This window comes from Odocoileus virginianus, chromosome 7, assembly GCF_023699985.2.
Source record: "Odocoileus virginianus isolate 20LAN1187 ecotype Illinois chromosome 7, Ovbor_1.2, whole genome shotgun sequence".
Taxonomy (NCBI): Eukaryota; Metazoa; Chordata; class Mammalia; order Artiodactyla; family Cervidae; genus Odocoileus; species Odocoileus virginianus.
The window spans coordinates 24025204-24050035 of record NC_069680.1 but is presented as its reverse complement, the minus strand read 5'-3'; the positions used below and the strand labels follow the sequence as shown (position 1 = coordinate 24050035).

The window sequence follows — 24832 nt, the reverse complement described above, 5'->3', positions numbered from 1 at the left end:
GAAACCTCGGCATCCCACAAGGGCCAAGGAGTTCGTTAAAGGAGCTGGTCGGGCAGTCGGGCCGCCCTGTCTGGGTCAGTCACCTCCAATGCGGAGCAAAGTCCTGCTTCCCCGAGCCTTCCCCCAGATTCACCCGTTCCTATCTGTCGCTTCTTTCTTCCGCACTCAGAAGCCTGGAATGGGAGGGGCGTCGGCAGGGGGTGCTCCCTGGCATGGCCTCGGGCCCCTCAGATCTCACATCTAAGAGGCAAGTCCCCAGAAACATGCCCCCTCCATTGCCAGTGACCCCTCCCTCTTTTCTCTACACCCCCTCCATGCCCCATCCTCAGAAGGTAATTTTAGTTATCTCCCTAAAGTCACCCATGAGAGCCCCAAAATGAGCTCTCAGAAAAGAAAAATGATGCGAGCTCAAGCTGTCAACTGACTTGGCAAATTAAAGTTATAAAAGATGCTGAGATCTCAAAGGTTGCGAAGCCAGGAGGTCAGGTGCCAGCTTCTCCTGTTCCTCCAGCAAAGCCAAGTAACTTAAATGGTCCTCAGTGGCCAGAACCTGGGTGAACATTTGCAAGCATAGGTGGCATTATATGAGGCTTTCCAGGTGGTGCTAATGGTAAAGAACCCGCCTGCCAATGCAAGAAATGCAGGTTCAATCCCTGGGTCGGAAAGATCCCCTGGAGGAGGGCATGGCAGCCCACTCCAGTATTCTTGCCTGAAGAATCCCATGGACACAGGAGCCTGGCAGGCCACAGTCCATAGGGTTGCAAACAGCTGGACATGACTAAAGCAACTTGGCACATGCACGTGGCATTATATACACTGAGTGTAGGAGAAAAGTGGCTGATCCCAACCCACAGGGGTCCTTGAGGCCAGGCACTGCCCACGGTGGCCCTGTGGACAGGTATAGTGAGGTGGCTGAGCTCGAGGGTAGCCTTGGACTTCTGGCCTCCAAAACTGTGAGAGGATAAACTTCTGTTATTTAAGCTGTGAAGTGATTTGTGTTGGCCATCCTGGGAAACTGGGCACCTCCCCCAACCCTCTACTCCCCATATATACCAACCCTCCAAACTGGGGTCCCTGGGAAGGTCAGGAGAAATTAGAGAATCTAACTGCCAGTATCCCTCGTTTAATCTCCAAAGTGGCCTAATTATCTGCCACCCATGGTGAATTGCCCACCTTTTCCTATCCCCCTGGACGGGAATGGACATTTCAGGGTTGATCTGCAGAGACTAAAGGAATGAGCAGGAAGAGTGACAGCCTGCTGCTTCTTTGAGCCAATAAAGGGAAATAGATTTTGCCCCCTAAAGTCAAAGAGAATTTGTAAAAACAAAGTCCAAGCTAATTTAATATACTCAATTATTTAAGTAGCAAGTCAATATTTCTCAATTACTCCATCTTACAAACACAGCCATGATAACAAAGGAAACGTTATTTAAATCTGGCCAAAAAAGTGAGCCCAGATAGAAAAGAGAGCGAAAGGCTACATCTGATATGACTTAACAAAGGCGAGGAAAGATCCAACCTTTTCCAGAAAATAAATCATAACCACACTTATTGCCAAGATCCAAAGAAAAAAATTTATTTACAATAGAGAATTTTATTTGAAACATGCATTTTTCTTTTTTTTTTTTTAAACAAATCAGCAAATGCAGATCAAGTTTACACTCCTTAAGGCAAGAGTCCCTTTGCAAGCTGTACATGATCATATTAAATCCAAAAGCCGCTCACCCTGGAAACTCATGTACAAAGGGCAAGGCCAAGGTCAGCGATTTGTCTTTTATTAGAGAATCAGACAATCTCCCTGATACAGGAACTCTGAGGTCAACTTGCTATGAATTATACTAGGAAAATGCAAACCAATAGCAAGAAATTCTGATAGTCTCCTTAGTACTGCATACAATCAAATCAACTTTATTTAGAAAGGAAATACAGTAGTGCATACGAAAAAGTGAAAACAGAACCTGTCCACATAACCGGAGGGACAGCAGTGTGCCGACGGTCATATTGCACGCAACGGTCAAGTCCAAACTTTTGGTTCAGAGTTAGCTTTTCCCCATTTTGGCAATCAGTTCATCACAAATCTTGGTGAGTTCTTCTATCTCTTTATTCTGCAAGTGAAGACAAAAAAAAGAGGTTGCTGAAATGTCCTGGTTGTTGGAAATCAAGCCAATCAGAATGGTCACTGGGCTTTTTTGTGTCCTCCGGGCTGATTGGTCCCCCTGAGGATATCTAAAGCAGCATGAGAAATGACCTGGAGCCAAGTCATCTGTGCATCCCAGCTCTAGCTGTGTGACCTTGGGCACGTTACACAACCTCTCTGAGCCTTGAGTTTCCTTATCTCAAAAGTGTAGATGATAACATCCTTCTCTCTCAGAATTAAGTGAGGTAAGAAATGTCAAGCTCCCTAGCACAGTGACCAGCTCATAGTAATGGCTTAACCAGCATTCATCGTCTTCTGCTTATTTGCCTCCAAGGATGTGGGCATAAAAGGGTGGTCTGCAGTGAGCTCTTTGGTGGGTTTTTTTTGAGAAATGCCACCAGAGGGGTTAAGCAATTCTACTTGGATGGGATCCCTAGCATTATTCAGAGGATGCCAAGTGAGGCAGTGCTGTGGATACAGGGAGTGTGGAGAAGAGGGCAGACACAGGACATCTTCAGGGGCTTCTCGGGCCACACCTTGCCCATCCCCTGAAGCCCCATCATGAGGAGCCAACCACGTGTTCATCTCACACCAGAGATCTTCAGCACTGTCTGTTCTCCAGCAACGGGCATCCAACGGGGTGACACCTCCATCCGGACGGTGGTGGCTTTGCTCAGATGGACTAAATGCCATGCCTGATGCCACTCTGGCTCAGCAGCCAGTCTTGACGGGTCCTCTCCTATGGGGCGAGACCTTTCTGTATCCCCAGAATATGGTGCGGCCAGCTTTCCCTTGAGGTCCCCGTGGAAGGCGAGTCTTAAGTCACAAGGCTGTGTTCTGAGACTGCATGGAGGCCCTTCTCTAGAAAGCTCTGGGCCTCCTAAGACACAGTCCAGCCGGGAGCCACATGCCCTGGGTACCTGGGCTGGGCTCGAGGTGCCGCTCATCGCTGAGCCGGTGCTCCGGAGAAATCCAGCCTCCTTAGCAGAGGAGGTTCAGTCCCGGTTGCAGCTGCAGATTCAGTCCTGCCTCCAGTCCCCAACGAGGAGACAGCTCTGCCAGGAATATCACCAAGACCCACCTCCTGCCTAAAGTCCTGGGAAGCACTGAAATGCCTGCTGGGGGATGGGTTCTGCATGGGATGCAGGACGAGCCACTGATCCTGGAATTCCTGTTATCACCGCTCGGGCTGCTCGCAGTGATGTTTCATCTTATTGGAGCACTTTTAGCACATGCCTGTCACCGTGCAAACCCAGCGCAGGCCCTGGATTGCGCCCTGTTCTCACCATAATCTCTTAACAGAAACCATTATTATCCCGCTACTTTTCAGTGAGGAGACAGGCTCAGAGAGGTTAAGCGTTGTGCATGAGGTCACACAGTTGCTCAGACATAGCAAACCTGAAACACAAATTCCGGTTGGCCTGGTTCCCATGCAGCTTGGCTATTTCACGTGTTAGGCACAATGCCTAGTGACGGATGGCGCAGGGGCACGACCAGACCCACTAGCTGTGGATTCTTGAAGGTTCTCCAAGCTCTATCCTGGCACCGTCAGCCACCAGCCAGGAACCTGCCCTATCACGGAGCTCAGCTCACCAGGCAGAAGTCCCAGATCCTTTATCAAGTCCCAACTGGGCGAAATGCCCAATGCCTTCACCTAAGAGCTGCCTGGGGTGGGAGATGGGGGGCATAATACTTCTGAATCTCTTGAAAACAGAGACCACCCCCTCCGTATCACTTGGGGCCCATTAGGGAAGAACTCATGTGGTTGACCCACTCCTCCTGAGTTTTAGTTTAAGACAAAATTATGTTTGCAGATACATTTTTTTCCCCCCTGTTATCCAAATCAGTGCAAAGCTTACTTGCTTTCTTCCTTGTCTTCTAGTTGGCCAGAAAACCTAATATCCATCACCTTCACTTTGCAACTATAATCATCTGAACAGGCCAGGTGCCTTGAAAGCATCCCTCCTGACTGGTTTTAGCTCTGCTGTTCTAGCTAACATCATGATGTGATTTAAACACCATCATACCCTGATGGAAATAGGAGGGAATAACTTCACACCTTCAAGATCTGGTTTAGTTCCCCAGCATTACAGACCTAGAAACCACAGTGAAGTGCCAGGCCTGTCAAGGAGCAGGATGGACGGCAGGGAGGTGTGGGGACCTGAATCTCCTGAGTTCTGAGCTCTTTCCCCAAGACCATGTAGGGGATGTCAGAGGTAGTAGATACCCTGCCCACCTCTGCCCACTGCAGAGGTTAGTACTGCTTGGCCCAGAACCCCTGGGGCCCAGCCAGTCACACTGGAAGCCGGGTGGGTGCTTCGAGAGGAGCAGAAATCATTGGGAGACAAACTGGACTCCTGATGCCACCTGCCTTTAAAGCACCCCCACCAATGCCCATCAAGACCCCAGTGCATGAGCAGCGCTGTGACCCCTGGCCACTGGGACCTCGATGACCATCCTGGGGCTCAGTAAATCAACCAGAATGGGGGTTCATGTCTGGAAACCCAGGGAGGGAGCCTGCCTGGCTCACACTCACTCAGAATCAGCCTCACGGCTCTCCTGGGTGGGAGAGGCTTCTCTGTAGGACAATCAGGGAGTGAGTGTGTAAGGGAAACCAAGTCCTTGACTGGAAATCAGAAAATCTGGGCACAAGCTGAGAAACCTCAAAAGGATCCTCCTCCAATCCACGGAAGGAGAAGGACACCTGGGGGGCCTTTCTGACCCTGGCACTGCCCATGTTCTGCAGGTGTCTCTGCCCAGGGTGTTGCCTGGTGGGCACCATCCTGCTCACTGGGTGCAAGGGTTAAAGCACTGTGCCTGGCACATCACAGTTGCTGAGCAAACATTTGACAAATGAACGAATGTTGAAAAGGAATGGAAAATGAGTTTCAGGGAAGGCAGAAAGGGAGCCAGTCTCAGAGCTGGGTTAACCTGGATTTTCCTGGGGGAGGGCAAGGCCGCGGCCGTGAGCATTAACCTGCCCCAGCAGTGCCTGGCATGTGGCCCAGAGTGAGAAGCCCGGCTATGTGTGTCCGAGCCTCTGGCCAGCCCCGCCCGCTTGGAGGCAGCGACCTCAGCCTGTTACCTTCTGCTCCAGCGTTCTCTCCAGAGCGTCCACTCGCAGCTGCTCCTTCCGTAGGCTGGCCTGGTAGGCAGCCTGCTCCTGCTGGGCCTTGCCCCGGACTTGGGCGATCTCGGCATTGGCCCTGCAGGAACGGGTTGAGGATGGGGTTCGGAGATGATCACTCTTCCCTGGAGATGCCTCCCACCCTCTTCCTCCCCACTCTGGGAACGTGTGCTTGCTCAGTCGCTTCAGTCGTGTCCAACTCTGCGACCCCATGGACTGTTGCCCGCCAGGCTCCTCTGTCCATGGGATTCTCTGGGCAAGAATACTGGAGTGGGTTGCCATGCCCTCCTCCAGGGGGCCTTCCCGACCCAGGGATCAAAGCTGCATCTCTTATGTCTCCTTCATTGGGCAGGCAGGTTCTTTATCACTACCGTCACCCGGGAAGCCCTTCAAACCTGGGCAGGGGAACCAACCATCTGGCTCCAGCTCCCTCCAACGGGGGTCTGAGCACAGGAGCCAATGAGAACCCCCCATCCCTGTGATGCCGAGATGCTTCCAGTGTGTACCCTGGAAATTGCAACACACATCCCTCACTTATCAAGATGGATAGTGATGGAGAGTGCGTTATCTTAAACTGTATTGAAAAATGCAGCTGGATTATCCACTCAGCTGTGGGATTGGGATTGGGAATTATCCATTATCCCAAGGCAATGGCAGGGGTGCCAGGGAGCTCCCAGCCAGCCTCGGCCAGGGCTGGCTACTGAGGGGCCCTTGGGAGCAGACTCCAGTGGCCTTACCTGTCTAGCTTCTCCTCCGCATGGACCTTCAGCGCCTGGTACCTCTGTTCTTCCTTCTTTACTCGAGACAGGTACTCTTGTGCACACTTCTTCAGCACCTCTTCATTCTGACGACGACAGAGCACAGGGGTCAAGCCCACAGAAGAAAATCCAAGGAGGGCTGGGGACCCCGAAGGCTCACGGATGTAGGTGTAATCCCTGACCGCCGAGTCCTACCCCCCGTTCTGCGAGGATGGCCTTCCAGAGCACCCCAACGGTGCTCCCAACCCACCCCACCTCCCCAACCACGCGGATCTCGCCCTCCCCCAACCACGAACACCAACACACCTTGCGGAAGCCCTCCAGGACCTCCTTCATCTTCTCATATCTCCTGAAGAGATCAGCCAGAGATTTCTCCACGGAGTTCAGGTCGGCCAGGGCTTGCTCCTTCTCCAGGACCAGCTGCTGGACGGTCTGGTGGGAGACCGACTTCTCCCTCTGTTCATCCTCTGGTGGGAGACACAGGGAACAAAATGATGGAGCCCACAGCTTCTGGACCGGGTCTCCGGGGCCAGCTGAGGCCTCGGGTGCAGCTCAAGTCTGACCTGTGGGTCATCTTGGATCTCGGCTTTCAGCTGAGACAGACCCGCTCCCTCAAGCCCCCCCAGACTCTGCCTCTGAAGGAACAAAATTCACAGCTCCAGCATCCCAGGCCTAGGCCTGGACCACATTAGATGGGCTGGAAATGAACCAGTATCCTTTAACCTGATCACTGCAGCCCCTTAAACTAGCCTGGAGACCCTGCTGATTCTATCTGGTTGTTGACAGCATAAGGACCGATCCATACTGAATTTGGTGTTGACCCAGAATAAAATGTGCTGTAGATTGAGCTGTGAGGGAAGCTCATCCCCCTTCTTAAGCGTGATGAAGCTACAGAGATGGTCATAGGAAAAGAAAAAGGCTTCTTCATCCTTAAAACATCCCATGAACCCCAAGCCCACATAACTGTGGCCCTGAATCCTGCTCCACACAAAAAGGGCCATAACTCCCAGGAAAATGGAGCTATTTCTGTCGGATTGACTTTCTCAGTTATGCACAAAACAATTAAATTCTGGCCCGGTCTGGAGCAGCTGATCCTGGTGGCAGGCTCTGCACGCCATCCTGTCATTGGTCTGCGTGGGCAAGGATTGCTCTGATCGGTCCGGAACTCTGCTAGCAGCAGAGAGTCAGTGTTGGGGAGCAGCCCTGCTTGGAGCCCCTGTCCGTGCTCAGGTCACCTGGGAGGGCCCCTGGGCCGGAGGATGGACAGCACCTGTCAACGATGACGCCGCCACGGCAGAGCAGCGGCCCGTGAATACTGGGCTCCTGCACGTCAGGCGCTGGGCTGACCGTCCTCTCGATTCAGGGCCCCTCGGCCAGCACCTGGCAGTTGGGCTGAGCTTCCAGAAGTCCAAACCGGGTCAACCCCTCCTTCCAGGGGCCCCCCTCTGCACTGGAATAAACCCCCACCCCACATGCTCTCTGCTCTCAGCACCGCTACGCCTCCGCTGGGAAAGCTGGCCTGGAGCCCCCAGTGGGCCCCACCTCACCCAAAGACACCTTTTCCGAACCCACGTGGGAAACACCTCGTCTGCATGCCCAGAATGGGTTTCCCTGGTGGCTCCATGATAAAAGAATCTGCCTGCCAATGCAGAAGCCACAGGTTCAATCCGTGGGTCAGGAAGATCCCCTGGAGTAGGAAATGGCAGCCCACTCCAGTATTCTTTTCTGGGAAACCCCATGGACAGAGGAGCCTGGCATGGGGCTCCACAGGGTGGCAAAAGAGTGGGGCATGGCAAAAAAAAAAAGAGTGGGGCATGGCTGAGCAACTGAGCACCCAGCACCACGTCCGGCAGTGACCACTCCTCATCGTCATACCAGACATGTGGGTGTGCACATGTTTGTATAGAGAATGCACGCTCCAGACATGTGGGTGTGCACGTGTTTGTATAGAGAATGCACGCTGCAGACATGTGGGTGTGCAGGTGTTTGTATAGAGAATGCACGCTCCAGACATGTGGGTGTGCACGTGTTTGTATACAGAATGCACGCTCCACGAGAGCAGGGTCCTGTGAGTCTCTTCTGTCCACGGCTCTGTCCCAGGCCCAGAACAGGGCCTGTGAGAACAGGACGCCGCAACACAAGCCTGTGGTCGTGCAGTGAATGAATGAGCAGGGCGGCCCTGAGGCTGAACTCCAATCTCCCGCACAGGAGAAGCTTAGTCCCTTGTTCACTGAGGATGCAACAGAGCCAGAACCAGACCCAAGGCTGTGCTCGCAACTGGGTCTCTACGTGGGCCTCTTACTAACGCAACTGGAAGGATCAGTTCAGTTCAGTTCAGTCGCTCAGTCGTGTCCGACTCTTCGAGACCCCATGGACCACAGCATGCCAGGCCTCCCTGTCCATCACCAACTCCCAGGGTCTACTCAAACTCCTCTCCATTGAGTCGGTGATGCCATCCAACCATCTCATCCTCTCTCGCCCCCTTCTCCTCCTGCCTTCAATCTTTCCCAGCATCAGAGTCTTTTCAAATGAGTCAGCTCTTCGCATCAGGTGGCTGAAGTATTGGAGTTTTGGCTTCAACATCAGTCCTTCCAGTGGAAGGATGGAGCTCCCTTAAGAGTGGGGAGATGCTGCTTTGGGTTCTTTCCCCTTAGATTCTTGATAGATGGGCACCTTTCTGTATCCCGACGTCAGGCGTTTTCCTGTCTATGTGTGGACAGGAGTGAAGAGTACACAACAGGGACCACATTGTGGTTTCGGCTCCAGCCCTGACCGTAAACTTGCTCAAAGTCCTCACTTGAGGTCCCAGGGCCTCAGTTCCAAAATGAGGGGCTTTGCACATGTGAGCATGCACCCTGATCAGCTGGGAGCTTGTTCAAATGCAGGCAACTGAGCCCGCCCAGCAGGGTCTGATTCGGTCATTCTGCAGGGGGACTGAGGATCTGCGCCTGTGACAAGGTCCCCAGCGATGCTGAGATGGCTGGTCCAGGGACCATGTCTGGAGAACCACAGGCCAGGAAGATGCCTGAGGTCCTGCCTCTTAGTTTCTCCTCCCAGGGCAGAGCTGAAGAACCAGGAGCCAGAGTCTGACAGCCCACGTCCCAATCCTAGCTCTAATAATTCCTGGCAGTGTGACCTTGGGCAGAGTTTTTCAGCTCTGTCCTCCACATCTGAAAACACGGGATGAGAGGATATATCTATGGCATTTGGGGAAGATTAAATATAAAGCCCTCAACATATAGTAAGAAGTCAGTATCAGCACTCCGTTATCAACAGCATCACCATCTCATGGAACTGCTATGATGTCAAGTTGCAGGGACCCACGAAGGGGGAGCTTCTGAACATATAGTGAGACCAGAACCACCGACAATCTGCTTGCTACATCTAGACTCCTAAAAGAAAGGGCACTTCAAAGTTCCACCAGTAACCAAATGCTTGTTTTTATTCTTTGAATTTTAGCTGCTTCCTTAGTTCTCAGCAAGCTGTATAATACACATTCTGGGCTGGTTTCAGGCCATGTATACATTTCACTTGGCTTGGTAAAGGAGTCATTTATCAAACGGAACCCATCTGATTTCCTGGATCTGAGATTAGACTGCCTCAGGCTTCCTTTCCTCACCCCCCAAAACCCTTGTAAAAATAGAATTTCCCTGTTCCCAGGAGACTGAAAAGGAGAGAATGCTTCACACGTCTTTTTTTGTAAATGACAAATGCTGCTAGGTTCTTCAAATCAGGAAATCAGCTCAAAACCCAAGATGTTCTAGACACAACAGTAAAACAATGGCCCTGGAGATTTTTTGGCTTTTTCAGGCAAAACACTGTAAAACCATGTGGGGAATGCAGCCAAAACACAAAAGCAAAAGTAACAAAAATAGAAAAACAAACAAATAAGGGTTGCAATGGGCGGGTGTCAAATTAGGTGAAAAAGCATTTACTTACCAGGCTTGCCTGTTTGTTTTGCAAGCAAAGGGCAAGAAGCAACAGAAAATGGAAGCAAAACAGATAATCAGGGCAGTTGTTAGGAAAGCAGGAAAAAAAAAAAAAATCAATTGCAACAACCTGGAATGCAGAAAGCACAGAAATCCTTTTTTGTTCTGAATTCTGAACAGTCGATATTTGAACTTAATGAAATATAGTCTCTTTAGTATCATATGATGAGAATGAACAGTGATAGCAGGACAGATGTTACACTGACATAGAGCATTTGTAAAGGTTAAATGGAAGCCAGGGGGGCCAGGCGGGAACCAGGAAAGGCTAGTGGAGGTGGAGTGGAAGCTGGTTTTAACCTCAGAATGCTGTTACGTTTATTCTGGGCCCTGAACTGCCCAGCTCTCTGGGTCTGAGTTTGCCCTTCCGTGAGGAATGCTGGGTGGGTGAGTGGGAACGAGAAGAAAGAGACAGGATCCAGATAAGAAACACGGGTGGGTTTCCTGCTCAGAAAGAAGGCAGGTCCCGCCCACAGCTACAGTGAGTCCCAGCTGTGCTGCAGCCCCACGCTGTCCTCGGCAAGGACGAGGACCCTGAAATCGACAGAGGCCCCAGTCGGCGACCTGCAGTAACGACTAATGGATGACATGCAGAGACGGGCCACTGTGCTCCGAGGAGACCCGCTCTGGGAACGTGGATGATGAAGAGGACAGTGAGTGGCAATGGGGACACACAAAGGGGCGCCACCAGAGAGACAAAGCTGCTTCCAGCCAGGGATGTTGGGGGGCTGGCAGAGCCACTGGGAGTGCGCTCAAGCACCCCCAAACAGGAAATCGCTCAAAGCGGGTGATCTTAGAGCTCTGGAAGAGATGGACCCTCAGGCCAAACACACCAGGTCTCTTGGGAAGGGAGAGGGTTGGGCATGTGTGGCCTTAATCCCTGGAATCAGGGTTCCATACGCTCCTCAGATTGTCTAGAACTGAAAACTGTTCTAACGACTATCACCTGCAGATACGCAGCAAGAAAAGCATCAAAGGGGAATAAGCTTTCTGTCTCCACTTAGGGTGACCACGTAAGGACAGGCCACTTACGTCAACTAGAGATTCTGACTCTTATCAGTTTTCAAGAGGGAAATGTCGGCTTCTATCAAATTGCCAGTTGAGCAAGTAAGTTAGGTTGCTGTGGGCAGCCTGCTGTCAGGGCGAAGGCTCACGTTCTCTTCAACACTGGCCTAACCGTCATCATCAAGAATAAAAGTAAAAATGTACGACTCCCAGGTGTGGAAGGACGTTTCTAGATGAGCCAGGTAGGTCTGAGTGATGCTTTCACATCCCAAGACTCCGGGAGGTGGAAAGGTCTCACTCAGCTCGCCAAACAGTGTATATTGGAAGATATAAATGCTTCCTTCTGACCACGTTCAGCAGCAGTTTCAGTTCCAAGAGTTTTTCTTTTAATCTCATCCATATGTATCCATAAATTCTTATACCCATTTAACAAAGAGGTTTCATTTAATAGAAAGCATACACCATGAGGCAGATTCTCAAAAAAAGACCCCAATGGGCTTTCCCTTGAGCTCTAGGAGAAATGGCTGTTATTAAAATAAACCAAAATGAAAGCTTTTTTGAAAAGAAAGCACTCAATAGGCAGCTTCTTCCGTGTTCCCAAGGCTCCTGTCATGTTTATCTTGGGACAAAAGCTAGAGGTATGGTAGACTCATATGATGAGAAGTCATCAGTTGAAACAAGCATCAAGTTGGAACACAGAAACTGTGGTCTGCACTGAGCACATGTCCTTAGGAGTAAAAAAAAAATTTAAATCCAGTATCATGGACGTAAGCAAATGAATAAATAAGCAAAAATTCCACACCTGAAAACCCCCAGAGTCTTAACAGCATTTCTAAATAGTGATGATTAGTGAAAAATCTTGGGCTTGCTTCTGCAAGGTCTTTTCTTGATTTTTCTTCAAGAGCAGAAGAGCCAGTTACTTGAGGTCTGGTTACTTGAGGCCTTCTTTTATTGCAGGCCAAAGTAATCTGTCAGTACCGGCTGCCAGGGATGCTGTGTCAAGACAGATTCTGAGGCAGTATCCAACCTCAGGAAGAAACAGCAGTGATCAGTTAATAGGGGCAGGCAGCTGGGCTGTCACATGTTCTAATATTCCTTGTCCTGGACCCTGTGTAAAGGCCAGTGGGGTATTTTTTTTTTTTTTTTTTTTGCTTGCATCTAATCTATATTAGGGTTTAGCAATTTGATGTTAGAGATCTAATTCTCTCCCATGAGCAAAAAAGCCTCCAAACATCCTAGGAACCAACCCCAATCTTTTCATTAGGGTTGGGCCCCTATGAGGTAGGCTATCCTGGCTGGGTCAAATGGTGACCATCAAGGTGATGGCCATGGCTCCCCACTGCATACTAAGGGACGTGTGGGCGGGTGTTTCCAGGAGGTCCCCAGATTCACTTGCCTGCGGCAGAGCCTCGTTCTGGGAGGCTCTGGTCCCTCCCCAAAGGGCTTCATGCGCTAAGAGAAGCCTGAGAGGAACACACTCTGGGTCTCTACCTTCAAAGCCCTCCCTACAGTTCAGAAACCTCAGGGCAGGCCTGAGCCCCTGCCAGTGAAGACACTCACCTATCATCTGGGCAATGGTCTTCTCATACTCGGCCACGATTTTCCTGTAAGAGAAGTGGAAACAGGTTGGTACTAGGACCACACAATGGTTTTTACTTTCACGCGGGTGCCCGTGCACTAACATCAACAGCCTGTCCAAGAGGACAAATCTCATGGGTCCCAGTGGCTCAGAGGTTGAGGGTCCCCTCCAACCTCAGCTCTCTCCTTGCAGACCCAGGTAGGTTCATGCTCCTCATGCACAACTCTGAACACATCACTCCCTTGTATAATACAGAACACTCTGTGTCTCTCCACTGCCCACTGAAAAAAATCAGGCTAAAACTTCAGTCTGATAGTCGAAGCCTTCTGTAACCTAGGCCTGATCTTCTTCATCAACTGTACCTCCTTCCATGCCATCCTGTGAACACAGTGGTTCAATGACAGCAAATGATTTCTTATCTGCTCTGAGCTTTCTTACCTCCATGGCCTTGAACATGGTTGTTCACTTGCCCTCCATCTCTACCTGTCAGAATCTGTTTCTCAATGTCCAATTCAAATGCTCTCTCCTCCAAGAAGTCTTCCCTGATTCTCTTTAGAACCCAAGAACATTTTCTTCTTTTTTTCTTTGGTTTTGGTCAAGTCACTTAACCTAATCTCTGAGGCTTCAAACAGGGTTGGACTGTCCCCTTAAAGGCTGTGGGGAGAAACAGATCGTATGCCTCTAGCCAAAAGCTCAGTGCTTGGCACATAGCAGGTGCTTCCCATGTGGTAGACGTCATACTTCTATGACTATATACAGAAAATGAAAATAAATCACTCAAGTGAAATTTGGAAGACACCCTAAATGTTTATCCATTGAGACTGGTGAAATTAATTATATTAGACCCTCACAAGGACTGTCAAGCAACTGAGTAATAAGATCGAGATATATAAAAATCTGTCTAAGTTATGGTAAGTTAAAAAAGAATGTAGGGTCACGTATACATCTATACTACACTGAAGAAAAAGGAGGTTATACTGATACCTTAACATATCTGGGATGAGAAATGCAAAAGTCTAAGAAGTATACACCTGTGAAAGGATACACCTATGAAATGGGACATAGCAGGTACCTGGCTGTGGCACCAGAGGCTGAGTGGGAAGGAGATTTGTTTTTCATTGTAGGTATATTTTGTTGTTGTTCAGTCGCCAAGTCATGCCCGACTCCCTGTGACCCTGCAGGCTGCAACGTGCTGGGCGTCTCTTTCACTATCTCCTGGAGTTTACTCAAATTCATGTCGACTGAGTCGATGATGCCATCCAGCCATCTCATCCCCTGCTGCCCCTTCTCCGGCCCTCAATCTTTCCCAGCATCAGAGTCTTTTCCAATCAGTGCATTATTTAACTCGTGCTCATGGTATTTTAATACTAGTAATATACTAAGAATCCTTGTGGAATAGAGTAACTTCTATAGAGGACACCATTCATGGGGCCACACCAGTTCTAGCTGTTATCGAATCACAGGTAAGCATTCCCCAGGTAACCAGGAAGCCCGAGTATCACAACTGACCTCATTTCCACCACTTCCCGCCTGCTTTCTTCATATTTATCTTTCCACTCTGAGACCTCTCTCTCCTTGGTTATGATCTAGTATCAGGGCGAAGAAGAGGCAAGGTTAGTCCCAGATGAGTCCATTTGGATGTGAGCAATTCACAGACCAAGACAAGGAGACATGAACAAACATGGGATTAAAACCTGCTACACCAAACAATCACTGTACTGAGAGAATTTCCCCAAGCGTGACAGAAATAAGCCATTCACCAGACTTTCACAGTGCCCTTGGAGAGCAACAAAAATGCGTGGGCTTTTGTTGTTGTTGTCATAAATCAAACGAGGCCAACAAAGGCTTATTAAACAATAGTGTCCAAGATCAAAACCCACGGTTTGCCACCTGTCTCTGCCGGCAATGGTCAGAGGAGAAGGTCTGTGTCCAGAGATGCTGGCTTTGTGGGCCATGGGGACGTATGTTTATTTACAACTTTTTGCAGGCACCCAGAGCTGGCCCCGCCTTCTGGAAGGCACTTGCGTGCCACGGTACCTCTGCCCTGGCGATCTGGAGCGCAGAGTCCAGGTCGGGCTGCTGGAACAGAAGGCCTGCGGGTTTCTCCACCTCGGCCGTCCCGATGCGGGAATACAAGGCTGTTTTGGAGATGGAGACATCCGGTGGGTGAGCAGCTTCTCTCTGTGGAACGGTTTTTAATTTTAAAAAGTGAACATCATGCTTCTGACAAAGAGAACTGCATTCATCCTCTCATGAATGGGTCAGTTGTATGGTTTTGAAACAAAGAACACCGAAAGTATGAGAAAATGCTAAGACTAATGAACGGGGGAATGCCGGATACAATCTACAGCAGTCTATCGTTTTGCATCTGCACAGGCTGACAAAGAGGCTGGTGGCGGAGGCCTCCCTGGCTCCTGGCCCCTGGAGTCAAGCATGTCTAGTGCCTGTTTATGACTGCTGTTTATCAGACACAGAGGCTTTTAGCCACAGCGAGTATTTACCTAGGCCACCTTCCAGCAGGCACCACTTCCAAAATAAAAGCCTGACGGTGAACAATGCTGAATTATACTCTATGTTTGCCTCGTTCTGAATAAACACAGATCTGATGGTTTCTGTGAGACCGTCCACATTTCAATTTAGGGGGCATCGGTTAGCTCTCTTTGAAAGTATATAAATAAGTCATACAAAGTTTTTAAGACCTACTATAGTCAACAGTGAACTAGTTTCTGGATGCCAAAAGGTGAGCATTACACTGGAGTTCAACGGTGTCAATGGGAAAATAGAAAACTGGATTACTGACAATATCCATGTGCATGAATGTGTGCAAATAAGACCCTGGAGAAGCACTGTGATTCCCCACTGCCCGCAACTGACACTGGCTGGTCACCAGGGAGGAGAGGTCTACACTGACTGTTCTTCCTTTTGCACAAACGCTTAGCCGTTTCCAACACACTTGAAAAGCAGTGTTAGGAACACCACCAACCAGCGCAGCAGGGTTGTCAATCTAGCTCTACTGCAAAGAAACGCCAAACCAATCACACTCCCAGTCCCATTCATTAACCTCCTGGCCCGTCGTGGTTGCCAAGGCAAACCTCCACCCTGGTTACTAGAGTCTGATTCGATGCAGAGCTACGGTGGGAGGAGGGAACTGCTTCTTCCTTGGGAAACATGTAGAAGAAACGGAGCCATGAACAGAACAGTGATGTAGAAGCAAGAGATGTGGGGATGGAACAGTGAGGACTGATCATGTAGGTGGAAGCAGAGACTAAAGAACCAATAGGAAGTGGGAAGGGAGTGACCTGAAGGTGCTTGAGCACAATCTCTCTCTTCAGTCACGGGAACAGGTATGCTTACCCTACTGTGGCCTCAGAGACAAGGAACCTGAGACAGCTCGGAAGACACAGGTGGAAGCTTAATGAATAGGACTGGAGGTCACGGGGTTAGGACCAGTTAGTTGTACACATGCATGATAAACTAAGCGGTTTACACTGTCCTGGAAGCAAGCGTCTGCTGTGTGGCTGTCACACCCCAGCCTGATCTTGGGTATCTGGGTTAACTCTCAGGTGCAGCCAGAACGACTGCTGCTCAGAGGGGAGAACACAGTTTTGTTCAACCAGACATCAGGGATGCCCACCCATCAGATGGAATGCAGGGATCCTTTAGCCTCAGGTCCTAAAGGTATTCCATGGCAGGACATTTGAGCAGAACAGCCAACAGCCAGAGCTAACAGCTCTCGGGAGCAGGCAGACTGACCTCTTAGAAGAAAGAGGGCCACCAGACTGGAGGGCAGAGCCTCTCCCATGTAGGGGTTAATTTGTGATGTTTGCAATGTTTTCAACATTATGCTTGTCAAAAGGGAAACTTCTCAGGAAGTAAATGGAAAATTATAACGGCATCAAGACTCAGTACTTACATTTATCATGAAAGTTCAAAAACAGAAAATTCTGAAGAGGATTTTTTTTTTTAAACTTGTACCTATCAGTTAAATAAAATAATGTGTTCTTTGAAAAAAAATCAGAATAAAATTTCAAAATGGAAAGAACATCCCGGTCCCTCTGATGAAAAAAATGAGAATCTAAATAAGATTTGGCCAAATCATTTCCCAGAATGAGATTCAATTCTGACTCCAAATAAACCAGCTCTCTGAAGTGGAAAAGAAAAATGAATGAAAACTAATTTTACTATACTGGGCAGAAATGAAATAAGATCGATGCAGGAGTTAATGACCTTTAAGCTGCCTCATGTCCTTTGTAAAATAAGGACAGGGATGAAAAACAAACAAAAGGATGAGCTTTCTAAGTAAATGCAAATGGTTACTACCGACACAGTGATTCACCATCACTGGTCATCCTGGCCACCTGAGTTTTCAATAAAGAAATACGATGACTTCAGAGTCCATCTAAATTATCATCCAAGTATCTGCATGTCAATGAAATTCAAGATACACACCCTGGTTTTCTCTTACAACCAAGGATTGTTTTAAGCTGAAATTAATAGCTCTGTCTCTTCCTGATATTTTAAGATCAGACTTAGATTAAGCTCTATTTCTCTCACATAATCTCCCATTTGCTACTTTAGAGGAGCCAGGAAGCCCCTAGCATTGCAAATTAAAATGTGAGATGGCATGACTCAGACCACATGGGACTATGACCTCAATCCTCTTCCCTAAACTTTGATTCCTGTGGGGACCCCTGGAGCACTGTCACCCCAGTGAGACCTACAGATACGCCCGGGGTCCTTCTGGCCCCGCAGCCAGGGGCTGCGGGTCCTGTCCCTCACCTGGGCTCGGAGTCCTCCCCGTGGCCAATCAATCCCGTTGCCAGGCTTACGGGAAGCTGCCATGTCCGGGACCAAGGCAGGATCGCCGTCTCGGGGACCCGGGTGGCACAGCAGTGAGAGAGCACAGGGGTGGGACCCAGGAGACGAGATCAGGCCACGGGTCAAGGTCACGGAGCTGGGCCAAGGTCATGGAGCGTGGACACAGGCTGCACGCCTGGGGGTGTCTGGGCCACATGGTGCCAGGTCAGACAGAGAGCAGCCTCACCCTGCTACTGTGCTACCCAAGTCTGACAACAGGCGGTCTCGAGCTCAGGATGACAAGCAGGAGGAACGCACTTGATACGTGCCCTTAACCCACTCACACAGGAGGCACCGCCAACGCCAACCGGCCACTCCATCCCAGTGGGTCAAGACGTGGCCTCGGAAAAGAGGGTGGAACAAACACAGAGTGGCTGACATATATCACTGCCATGTATAAAACAGATAGACAGTGGGAAGCTGTATAGAATAGCTCAGTGCTCTGACCTAAAGGGGTGGGATGGGGGGCGAGGAGGGGAAGGGAGGCTCAAGACGGAGGGAATATACGCATCCTTATATAGCTGATTCACACTGTCCTAGAGCAGACAGCAACACAACATTGTAAAGCAATTATCCTCCAATCAAAACATAGATTAAAAAAGCCTGCATCTAAAAAAAAATAAATTCAAAAATATAAAATATAATGTATTCTCCCTTTAAAAAAAATAATAAAATTTCTGGGAGGAAGAAAAAGGCATGGCCTCAACCCTCAACATAGGCTGCAGGTGATGACCACAAATTCTTGCAGCTGGGCAGTAAGCTGAAACCCACGTGTGAGCCCTTTGTCACTGCTCTTCGGACGGTCGCTGTGGGCTTGGGGCATCATGTGGTTACCTGTGGGGGGGGGGCCTGGACAGAGCAGGAGAAAAGGCACCTAGGATATCAGGCTGCTCAGCAACCACGCAACTGCCCCAGGCCTGACTCCTTCTCCTCCTGCTGCAACAAGCCAGGTCTCTGCCTTTATCAGCTAGGACTCCTGCAGGAACCATACACTAGGAGTAATGCCCTTTCCTGCCCAGAGGAGCCTGTTTCTAGGACTTCCTCCGGCCCCAAAGCTTGCCATTTGTAGATCCTTGATCCTAAGTTACCCAGATACAGCCTTCATTCTTTGTATAGGGTCCCCCTCTTCCCAAAAGGCCAACAGCTTCGGGACCACAACCAGTGTCTGTTACACACACAAATGCAATCTGTCCCCAAGTCCCGCAGCCCTTGGAAAGCCATGCAGATGAACTCCGAGGTTCTATCCATCGGTTCAGTGGCGAATTCAGGGCCACAGCACCGCAGAGCCAGGGACCGGTCAGACCTACCCCCAGGAGGATACCACACTGCCAGAAGCTTGTGGAAGGAAAACAAGTTGGAGTCTGACACCCCAGCCCCTGGCGTTTCCCTCATTTCTAACCTTTTCTGACTAATGAGGAGGAGGAAGCCCCACTGTAGTCCCTGGAAGGCTGGCTTTGCTGACCCTCAGTCTAAAGGGAAACGCGAGTGAAGCTGCTCCAAGGAGCAAATGAAAATCACCCCCGTCATATTTCATAATGCTTTTCATCCCCTCGGTGTGAGTTTTTTTTTTGTTTTTGAAATCTCTCTTCTGAGAGATTTCATTTTGTGTGAGCCACAATTTAAGACCACGCTGTCAAAAAGATGGGGGCTGTGTCACTTGCAACTGAAATATATGGGCAGCAAAGAGAGTCAATTGGATATACAGCTGCTATTTTCCCTTCCTATGTATCAACAGTTTCCAATGCACTAAGGGACTATCAAGCATCTCACGAACAAGAAACCCAGAGGGACCTAATTGGGTCCAGGCAAATGGATCACCCTAGGGCTAATTAACTATAGGAAAGAGCATCTATTTTCCATGGGCCAAGGTCCCTAGATAATAGACTTCTTACAAAAGCGGTACAGGTTCCCAGGGTGGAGGAAAACCGCCTCATACTCCAAGACCCTATGGAATCATTCTTTTAACACGCCCTTCTGGAATACATAAGGAGGAAACAGGCGCTGTCTCTCCAAACTACACTCAGGAGATTCACGTGACAGTATTTTCTAAATCAGAATCAGGACACATGGTCTGAGAACAGGCTGTAACTGCCTGGGAGTCAACTGCTGGCCATCTCTGAGAAAGCAGGCAAGGGTACCAAGCAGTTCCAAACACTTCATATTCAATAAGAACTACTTAGAACATGATTCTGCCCCAAACTTCTGTACAAGAATAAACTGTATTCATAGTGACCAAACCTCAAGTAATTCATTCTGTGTTTAAGCCACTAACCAAGAATATCAAGAAATAAACCTAAGGGGGAAAAATTCCTTACTGCATAATGCATTCTAAAAATCTCATTTCATGGAAATTTAACCCAGGTTTATGGGTTGGCCACAAGAACAAGAGAACGAACAATTAGACTTTACATTCTTGTCTCAACTCTGGGTACCAATGTTCCTGGTATGGACACACCCATGGGGAGACATCTCAGACATGTATCTGGAAGGCAGGGCGGGGGGCAGTCCCTGTTTGGCTCCAGGGGGACCACATGCAGGGGGCCCTCAAGGCAGGAGCAGCATGAATTCCTGATCCTGTATCAAGGATGAGAGATGGCCCTGCTGCTAGGCGAGCTGTCACTTGAGATGGACGGGCAACAGGCTCCCATCTGGAGATGTAAGCACTAGCTCCCGGAAAGCCAGTGAATCAACAACAGGCTTTGGGCTGGCTCCCAGGCTCCGTTTTCCCCGTCTGTAAAATGGGACCTGGACCTGCCGTATGAGAACAGATGCTGGGAGCGTCTCATCAGGAAACAGAGGCACCAGTGAAGGTCAGCGCCCATTCACTGATTGCACACCTACTGTGTGCCACGCACGGTGCTGCTCTCTGCACATCACCTACTGTCCTCACAGCAGCCTGCAAGCTTGCTATTAGCCTCTCGACAGGGATGGAAAACCCGAGGCTCACCCGCTGGTTCAAGGCCACAGAATGCACTGGGACCCAGTTCTTATCTAACAGCCCAGGTTTTTACAGGGCTGCCACTTGGGGGTTGGGTGTGGGGGAGGGAATGAGGCAGCTTCTCAAACTGCAGGGGCACCCGTCAGCCCTGGGGGTGGGCTGAACCTCTGCAGACCACGTGCTGTATTGCACGGCAACAGACACTCATCCCAACTGTTGAGCAAAATGACTCCAAACTTGGAAGCCAGCAAAACAATCTCTGCAGGCACTGTCAGCATCATATTCTCCTCTAGAGAAAGACTGGCCACAGTCTCCTCTAGAGAAAGGCTGGCAAACTATAATAAGAAAGCAAAAGTGTGAGTCGCTCAGTTGTGTAGGACTCTTTGCCACCCCATGGACTGTAACCCAACAGGCTTCTCTGTCCATGGGGATTCTCCAGGCAAGAAGAGTGGAGTAGGCTGCCATTCCCTTCTCCAGGGGATCTTCCCAATTCAGGGATCAAACCTGGGTCTCCTGCACTGCAGGCAGATTCTTTACCATCTGAGCCAAACTACAGGGTGTGGGCCTAATGGCCTAATGCCATTTCCTGTAAAAGGTTTTTACCGGGCCCCACCAGACCCATTCATCCAGTGCTGTCCACTGCTGCTTTGGCAGAGCTGCAGAGTTGAGTAGCTGCCAGAGATCAGACAGATACCCGCAAAGCCTCAAATATTTACACTCTCTACTTGCAGGAAAGGATAGCTTTTCTGTAATCCTCTTGACCCTGGCCTAAGGGTCATCTGACACGTCAAGATCTTGTTTTCGCCTATTTACTACTGAGTAGGGTGTAGTCTCAGTATAATCATTATTATTATTCTATAATAATTGTACAAAACAGAAAAGCTGCACATTACTTTTCATCAACAGAGAAGCAAATGATTTCTGTAGGAAGAAAACAGAACTTCAAAGGTTAGGATTTATCTGTGCTGTTTAACTATGAATAGAGTTAACCAGTCTTATATCTGACTTTGCAATCTCATCCCAGGCTCCTCACGCCTCTGACTGTACATGGGTTTCTCGTATTTTCCTCCATTCAAGCAGCTTTCCCACCCATCCTGCTTGGTTCCTTCTTAACCGAGCGGACCAGACCTCAGACATGGCCTCAGTGTGTACTCATGCACGAGTTACACCTTTAGCTTTTGTGGAGATATCATCCTTGGTCGAACACCTGCTTGGCCGTGGTTAGCAAAGAAGCTTCTGGACCACACAACATTCTCAAGAGGCAGCACACAGCAGAAGCAAACCAGTACCTTGGTGGCCTGGCGGCTACGTGCAGCCAGGGCGATCTGCCTGGCCAGCTTCAGGGCTTCTATCCGCATGATGGCAAACTCTAACTCCTCCTGCCGGAGGGGTGGGAAATGAGCAGATCGCAGGGAAAATGCAGCGAGACAGGACGGAGATGTTTGTCCACATCCAAGAAACGAATGGGCCACGTGAATGTGTCGTGACAGGTACTCGGGGAAACACACGCGCTGGCTTTCTTTCACAATTAACACCTCAGCAGATCATGAAATAGGTGCTTAATTTCCTTTTTTTTTTTTTTTGTTAAATCACCCTTTGGAATGTCAGAAGTATTATGCCATCAAATATGAAATGATTTTTAAAACGGGACCAGAATTTTTAGTGCACTGTTTCCTTCGATTTCTCTCCTTGTGTTCATTTCATGTAAGGTTGGCCAACAATTTCCATGAGTGGATCTGCATCTCTCAAAGGACTATAAGCCATCTCTCTAGGTTTGCTCTGCACGTCCCAGTCTAGGGGAATATCAAATTAAGTAGTCAAATTTAAAGCGCAGGGTAGAGAGAATGGTTTTGGTTCCAGATGCAAGACCTGAGTCCAGATGTTATCTCAATGGGGGTCTGAGGATAACCTCATATATATAAACAGTCTGGCTCGCTGGTGAGCTAATATCCTTGGTTCCATGAATAAATCACAGAAAGCTGCTTTTGGGGCTATCAAGACATCTGAAAAATGACTGTTTGGGTCCAATTTCCAAATTGAAATACAAATGGTTTGTTCCATATGGAAAGACACGATTTATATCACTCTGGCGTCCCGGGTAGAGAACGCCACATACATCAGTCTTGGAGGGGAAGCGATTCCATCTGGAACATTCACGGCAATGCTCCATGAACTCCTGCATCGCGGCTTTTGGAGTTTAGAGATTCATTCTCTACTGAGGTTTTTGACAGACTCCCCCAAAGTCACACATGGGCTACAAACCTGAAGTTTCTGAGCAAAGACTGGGGGGTTCTTTTCTGCTAAGTCGGGCTCCAGATAGTCAAGCGCACCACAGAGAGAGGCTGGATGAGCTAGCCTGCTGAGGAGGGCGTCAGCAGAGGCAAAGGAGCCCTCGGGAGCTGTCTGAAGGCCGGCAGAGGAAAAATAGAGGAGACAGAGTGACAGCTTCTGAGCAAGACCACCCATCTGTTGGCTGAACGTTTCTGCCTTAAGGCTAAAGAGAGTATCAGTTAGGTGCCAGTACTCCCCTTTTCATCTGGACTGATGTCCACGTGCTGATGACGGGCATCTCGAGACTGGCAGGCCCAACCCCCTCCCCCAAAGCTCCGTCTTAGGGTCCTTCCCCACCCCCACACCACCCCCACTCCATAACCAGCTGCTGGGAGGAGAGCTGTCCTTAGTTACTTGAAAACCTCTGCAGGTGGGAGACAAGCTAGCAGATGGGGATTCCAAACGTAACATAACTCATCAGGAAAATACTTTCCAGTATAAATATGCAAAGTAAGGTTTTGGGAAAGGTCATTTTCTAAATAAAGGAAAGATGCTTTCAAAAGAAAAAGATCAGAAAGACTTCAAAATCAGAAGCCAACTTGGCAGAAAGTTGAATTATGCATGAGTCCATCATGATGTCTATTTGAAAGATGCTCTGAGTCCCGTCTGGACCATGTTTTTGCTCACAATTATCTTTCCAGTGTCCAACAGCCAGACACACAGTAGGTGCTAAATTAAGTACTTGATGCATGAGATAAATGAATGTCTACTCATCCGGAACAACAAAGTAACATGCTAAGTCAATGGCCTCAAACCATTTTAGGAATTGTGAGGAGGGAGGTAAAAAAACCAAAAGAAAATTCATCTAGAAGGATGATCCATTTTAGATGTGTGGAGGTTGGGGGCGGGGCCTTGAGCTCAGGTCTATTCGCTCTGCGAAGCCCCACAGGGCTGGGGAATGAAGAGGTGTTAAGTCCTGGTCTATAAACAGAAAGCACTTCCCATCACCAAGGCCCAGGAGAACCAACTGTCTCTCAAAAGGAGAGCGTCTACCTGCTCTACCATTCTCTGCCCTCTGCCAGAGAAGACAGAGAGGTAGGGTATAGACGTATGACAGCTCCAAAGCCACAGTCTAGCTGGAAGGGGCTGGAAGTGGAAAACTAATAACCATGAGAGCAAATAATGCACTTAGGTGAGAACTGCAAAACCACCTTGGTCAGGACAGGGAGCCTTCCTCTGATCATTATGCGGTGGGATGACCTAGGCTAGCTTCCAGCCCCATGCCTGGTACCAGGCAAGTGGCGCTTTAAAGACCTGGCCCACGCAGTGATGGAAGCCCACTGGTCCCCGGTTCACCCACAGTGATCTCGGGTCCCTCCGACCCCACTTACAATTTCCATCACCTCCGATGCAGTGCCCAAGGCCATGGCCTCCAGCTCCTTCTGGGAGGACTTCTCTGGCACCTGCAAGTGTGGCTCCTGGTTGGGGGCCAGCCCTCGTGCAACGGGATGTTGGATCTTTGCCCCAGTATTCACAAGGGCTTCGGTCTCCTCGAAACTTGAGCTGAAGAAGCAAAGGGCATCTTTAAAGTCTGCACCGGAAATCCCACCAAAATCAGTCAGGATGCCTCGACTAATATGCCAAGGGATGCTGGACTTCCAGGGTTATAATCCCCGAGGAAAATGGACAGGTCTTAGGCAGCCAAGGGGCCTGTTGGCCGGGTGGAGGGTGGTCCAGTCCCACCCCAGAACCTGCTGACCAGGTAGAGCCAGAAGTACAGATGCCATCTAGCTAAGGACACAAAGTGTAAAAGTACTAATTGCTCAGTTGTGTCTGACTGTTTGCAACCCCATGGACTGTAGCCCACCAGGCTCCTCTGTCCATGAGTTTCTCCAGGCAAGAATACTGGAGTGGGTTGCCATGCCCTCCTCCAGGGGATCTTCCCAACCCAGGGACTGAACCCAGGTCTCCTACATTACAGGCAGATTCTTTACTGTCTGAGCTACCAGGAAAGCCCAAGGACACAGCTCTGGAGGTAAGCAGACCACTAGGCCCCTGGCTGTGCACCTCAGGAGGGGAGGTTAGGGGCTGCTACTTAGTGACGATCAAGAGAGATGCTGCCTGCATGGAACGCACGTGACGCTGTGCAGTCCCAAGGCTCCATGACCGCTGTT

General features: G+C 49.4%; 1 protein-coding gene across 16 annotated transcripts in view; it reads right to left on the bottom strand.

The window, feature by feature from the left end:
• Window positions 1–1885: 1885 nt before the first annotated feature.
• TACC2 (transforming acidic coiled-coil containing protein 2) overlaps window positions 1886–24832 on the bottom strand; it is a 227728-nt gene continuing 204781 nt past the window's right edge. For 10 of the 16 annotated variants that reach the window (XM_070470314.1, XM_070470316.1, XM_070470317.1 and 7 more), the window contains 10 exons: window positions 24050–24221; window positions 22650–22790; window positions 21677–21766; window positions 14630–14773; window positions 14102–14178; window positions 12574–12617; window positions 6329–6489; window positions 6002–6108; window positions 5223–5343; window positions 1886–2105 (listed from right to left, as the gene is read on the bottom strand). In XM_070470314.1, the coding sequence (XP_070326415.1) occupies window positions 2040–2105; window positions 5223–5343; window positions 6002–6108; window positions 6329–6489; window positions 12574–12617; window positions 14102–14178; window positions 14630–14773; window positions 21677–21766; window positions 22650–22790; window positions 24050–24221 (1123 nt within the window). In that variant the 3' untranslated portion in view covers window positions 1886–2039. The remainder of the gene's footprint in view (window positions 2106–5222; window positions 5344–6001; window positions 6109–6328; window positions 6490–12573; window positions 12618–14101; window positions 14179–14629; window positions 14774–21676; window positions 21767–22649; window positions 22791–24049; window positions 24222–24832) is intronic. The other 6 variants (XM_070470321.1, XM_070470328.1, XM_070470329.1 and 3 more) reach the window with 2 other exon arrangements.